This window comes from Bison bison, unplaced genomic scaffold, assembly GCF_000754665.1.
Source record: "Bison bison bison isolate TAMUID 2011002044 unplaced genomic scaffold, Bison_UMD1.0 scf7180017864482, whole genome shotgun sequence".
Classification (NCBI taxonomy): Eukaryota; Metazoa; Chordata; class Mammalia; order Artiodactyla; family Bovidae; genus Bison; species Bison bison.
The window spans coordinates 5,046,388-5,051,834 of record NW_011495042.1 but is presented as its reverse complement, the minus strand read 5'-3'; the positions used below and the strand labels follow the sequence as shown (position 1 = coordinate 5,051,834).

Sequence of the window (5,447 nt, the reverse complement as noted above, 5' to 3'; positions counted from 1 at the left end):
TGACCAGTAATGCTGAAGAAGTTGAAGTTGAATGGTTCTGTGAAGACCAACAAGACCTTTTAAAACTGACACCTAAAAAAAAAAAAAAAAAGATGTCCTTTTCATTATAGGGGACTGGAATGCAAAAGTAGGAAGTCAAGAAACACCTGGAGTAACAGGCAAATTTGGCCTTGGAATACGGAATGAAGCAGGGCAGAGGCTAATAGAGTTTTGCCAAGAGAACACACTGGTCATAGCAAACACCTTCTTCCAAAAACACAAGAGAAGACTCACCAGATGGCCAACACCGAAATCAGATTGATTATATTCTTTGCAGCCAAAATGGAGAAGCTCTATACAGTCAGCAAAAACAAGACCAGGAGCTGACTGTGGCTCAGATCATGAATTCCTTATTGCCAAATTCAGACTTAAATTGAAGAAAGTAGGGAAAACCACTAGACCATTGAGGTATGACCTAAATCAAATCCCTTATGATTATACAGTGAAAGTGAGAAATAGATTTAAAGGACTATATCTGATAGACAGAGTGCCTGAACTATGGACAGAGGTTTGTGACATTGTACAGGAGACAGGGATCAAGACCATCCTCAAGAAAAAGAAATGCAAAAAAGCAAAATGGCTGTCTGAGGAGGCCTTACAAATAGCTGTGAAAAGAAGAGAAGTGAAAAGGAAAGATATACCCATTTGAATGCAGAGTTCCAGAGAATAGCAAGGAGAGATAAGAAAGCCTTCCTCAGTGATCAGTGCAAAGAAATAGAGGAAAACAATAAAATGGGAAAGACTGGAGATCTCTTCAAGAAAATTAGAGATACCAAGGGAACATTTCATGCAAAGATGGGCTCGATAAAGGACAGAAATGGTATGGACCTAACAGAAGCAGAAGATATTAAGTAGAGGTGGCAAGAATACACAGAAGAACTGTACAAAAAAGATCTTCACAACCTATATAATCACGATGGTGTGATCACTCACCTAGAGCCAGACATCCTGGAATGTGAAGTCAAGTGGGCCTTAGGAAGCATCTCTATGTTCAAAGCTAATGGAGGTGATGGCATTCCAGTTGAGCTATTTCAAATCCTGGAAGATGATGCTGTGAAAGTGCTGCACTCACTATGCCAGCAAATTTGGAAAACTCAGCAGTGGCCACAGAACTGGAAACGGTCAATTGTCGTTCCAATCCCAAAGAAGGGCGATGCCAAAGAAAAGGCATTAGATTTTGTCAAATGTTTTTTCCACATCTACTAAAATAAGCATATTATTTTTTCTTTTAACACAGTGAATTACATTGATTTATGGAGAAGGCAATGGCACCCCACTCCAGTACTCCTGCCTGGAGAATCCCATGGATGGAGGAGCCTGGTGGGCTGCAGTCCATGGGGTCGCTAGGAGTTGGATACGAGTGAGCGACTTCACTTTCACTTTTCACTTTCATGTACTGGAGCAGGAAATGGCAACCCACTCCAGCGTTCTTGCCTGGAGAATCCCAGGGACGGGGAAGCCTGGTGGCTGCCGTCTGTGGGGTCGCGCAGAGTTGGACACGACTGACGCGACTCAGCAGCAGCAGCAGCAGCAGTATGTTGGATCAGTCCTGCACTCCAGGGATACTTTTCACATGGTCGTGGCGGATAATCCTTTTTCTACGTTGCTGCATTCCATTTGCTAGTAATTTGTGGAAAGTTTTTATATTTTTCTTTATATAAAAGTATATTGATCTGTAGTTTTCTCGCGATGTGTTTGCTTTTTGTATCAAGGTGTAATACTGGCCTCATAGAATGGGAGGCATTCCATCCTCTTCCGCTCTTTGTAAGACTCTGTAAAGGATTGGTGTTAATTCCTCTTCGAATGTTCAATAGAATTCACTAGTGAAGCTTGACTCCCCAGGTGGCGCTAGTGGTAAAGAATGCGCTTGCCAATGCAGGAGCCAAGGGTTCAATTCCTGTGTTGGAAAGATCCTCTCCTGAATGAAATGGCAACCCATTCCAGTATTCTTGCCTGGAAAATACCATGGACAGAGGAGCCTGGCAGCCTACAGTCCTCGGGGGTCGCAAACAGTCAGACATGACTGAGCACCCAGATATAGTGAAGCTACTGGTTTTGGAATTTTCTTTGTGGGAAGCTTTTGGATCACTAATTCAATCTCCTGATGGAGGTCTATTCATATTTTCTCCTTCCTGAATCAGTTTCAGTAGCTTGTGTGTCCAGGCCTTAGAATATGTGATGAGAATGGCACTTTAGCTCCAGGTTCCTCTTCTAATTACTTTTAAAATTAGAAGAGTCTCTTGACACTTTCTAACACATTTTTTTTTTTCACTGATATAACTCTGCCCTGGTTAACAGGTACAGCTAAGCACGAAGAGGAACATTTCTCAGTAATGTATAACACACAAAAAAGATAAAGCATTAAATTTGAGCCTAAAACACAGCTTCAAAATGTATAAATCAACTGTTGACCAAACCTAAAAGAGAACAGACAATTCCACACTGGGATTACACTAGAAATCAGTGAGGAAAAGATAATTAGAAAGTCTCAGTTGTTTGAAAATTAAGCAGAACACTTCTAAATAACTTATGAGTCAAAGAATGAAAATTAGAAAATATTTGAACTAAATGATAATGAAAATAGGACTTAAAAGCTTGTGAAACACAGTTAAAATGTGCTTAGAGGGAAAATTATAGCTTTAAATACTCAAAAAAGAAGAACATTTGAGAATTGATGATCTGAAGTTCCATCTGAAGAAGCCAGAAATAGCAGCATTATGAATTCAAAGAACGTAGGGGAAAAAAAGTACTAAAGATACGAGCAGAAATCAGTGAAATATAAAAAGCATCTACAGTGGGAAAAATGAACAAAGTCCAAAGCTTCTCCCTTGAAAAGATGAACAAAATTGATAAATTTCTAGTAAAATGAATTTTTTAAAAAAGAGATAAAATACCAAATAATATCAGTAATGAAGTGAAGTTGCTCAGTCGTGTCCAATTCTTTTCGACCCCATGGACTGTAGCCTAACAGTCTCCTCCATTCATGGGATTTTCCAGGCACAAATACTGGAGTGGGTTGTCATTTCCTTCGGCAGGAGATCTTCCCAACCCAGGGACTGAACCTGGGTCTCCTGCCTTGTAGGCAGATGCTTTACCATCTGAGCCACCAGGGAAGTCCATCGGTAATGAAAGGAGATAACCAATTAGTGTCAGTAATGAAAGGAGGTTACAGATCGTTTTTTAAAGAAGATATTATTAACTCCATGACAATAAATGTAATAATTTTAATTGAAATGGACTATTTTACTTGGGGGAAAAAAGCTTTCCAAACCTGACAAGATAAAATCTGAATGTGCCTGCGTGCGTGCATGCTGTCGAGTCTGACTCTTTGCTACCTCATTGCCTCTAGCCCTCCAGGCTCCTCTGTCCATGGGATTTCCCAGGCAAGAAGAGCCATTTCTTACTCCAGGGGATCTTCCTGACCCCAGGATCAAACCCCCATCTCCTGCATTGGAAGGTGGATTCTTTATCACTGAGCCATCTGGGAAGCCCAGCCCATATGTAATACAGCAGTTAAATCTTTAATTAAAAATCTGTTTATGCCAGAAACTGCAGGCTGAGGTGGCTTCAGTGGTGAATTCTTCCAAATATTTGAGGAAAAATTAATACCTATATTATCAGACTTTTCCAAAGAATAGAAAAGAGATAAGACTTCCAAACTTGTATTATGAGGCCAGCACATCTCAAGTACAAAACCTGACATGGACATCAAGGGAGCACTACAGAATAATATCTCTTATGAATCAGGTGCAAAATTCCTAAACACAATATTAGCAAATCAAATCTGATGATTTATAGGAAGAATAATATATCATGGCCAAGTGAGGTATATCTGAGGAATCTCAGGTTGGTTTAGCACTGAAAAATCAATTGATATAATTCAATACATTAACCAAATAAAGGAGAAGACTGTGTGGTTTTCTCAGAGAGGAGAAAAACAAATTTGTTTTAAAAGAACAAGATGTTTATTATTAAAAAGTCTTAAAGAAAGCTAGAATAATAAAGAAACTGCCTTTATTTGATAAGGGGTAGCCTTAAAAACTCTGGGCCTAACATTTTAATTAATGATGAAATATTACTTTCCCTGAACTCAAGAACAAGACAGAGGTGTCGACTATTACCGCTTCTGTTCACAGTTGCCCTGAAGATTCTCAGCCGTGCAATAAGGCATGAGGTAGAAATAAAGGATGTGAAGACTGAAAACAAAGTGAAACTATCATTATTTGTTGATGGCATGATTGTGTATGTGTAAAAAATCCAAAAAACAAAGAAACCACTGGAACTGATACATGAATGTAGCATGGAGCAAGCAATAAACAATTAGGACATTTAAAAAATACCATTTAAAATGCGTCCAAAAAACTCACCAAGGTACGTGAGAATAAACATAATAAAAGTTGTTGACTTCTACACTGAAAACGACAAATTTTCCAATATTCTTCCTAAGTTTCTTAAAGAAATTTCAAAAGTGCTACCTAATTGGAAGTATATTCTATGTTCATTCATCAGAAGACAATATTTTTACAGCAGTAAAGACTCTTGAGTGTCCCATTGACAGCAAAGAGATCAAATCAGTCCATCCTAAAGGAAATAAAACCTTGAATATTCATTGGAGGGACTGATGCTGAAGCTGAAACTCTAATTTTGGCCACCTGATGCGAAGAGCTGACTCATTGGAAAAAACCCTGATGCTGAGAAAGATTTAAGGCAGGAGGAGGAGGGGACGACAGAGGATGCGATGGTTGGATGGCATCACTGACTCGATGGACGTGAGTCTGAGTGAACTCCGGGAGTTGGTGACGGACAGGGAAGCCTGGCGTGCTGCGTCCAAGAGGTCGCAAAGAGTCGGACACGACTGAGCGACTGAAGTGAACTGCGCACAGGAGAGGGGGGAGCTTGGCCGCGGAAGGGCTGAGGTGATCCTAAGCCACGAGAAGTCGCTAAGGAATGCTGAAGAAAAAAGGGAGAGACCCGTAGGGACTAACAATGGGCCCCCGGGCGTAAAACCCCCGGGCCTGAGAGCCTAGCCGCGCCCGCCCGGGAGGCCTGGGGAGGCGGGACTAGGAGTGCAGCGATTGGCGGTTGGCCCCGCCTCACCCCGGTGCGGAACCAATTGTGACGGTGGCGAGGTTTCCTGCCGGCGCCACCAGCGTGCGGCACGGAGACGCCGGCGTGCGCCGGCGTGACGCGGCCCCGCGGGATGGGCAGGGCCAAGGCCGAGGGGGAGACGGCGGCGGCTGGGAGAGCTAGAGGCATCGGCCGCACGAAGGCCCTCCGTTCCGACCGCCATGAGCACCAAGCAGGTCACTTGCAGGTCAGCGCGCGGCGCCGCGGGTCCTTCCCCGCGCGTGCCTCACCGCCGTGCCACGGAAACGAGCCGCAGTGGGGCGGTGGGAAGCGGCTCTCCC

General features: G+C 42.7%; 1 protein-coding gene across 1 annotated transcript in view; it reads left to right on the top strand.

The window, feature by feature from the left end:
* Nucleotides 1–5,218: 5,218 nt before the first annotated feature.
* The window catches only part of MKRN2 (makorin ring finger protein 2), a 38,322-nt gene continuing 38,093 nt past the window's right edge, over nt 5,219–5,447 (top strand). Inside the window, exon 1 of the mRNA XM_010862456.1 lies at nt 5,219–5,353. Within this exon, the coding sequence (XP_010860758.1) occupies nt 5,328–5,353 (26 nt within the window). The 5' untranslated portion in view covers nt 5,219–5,327. The remainder of the gene's footprint in view (nt 5,354–5,447) is intronic.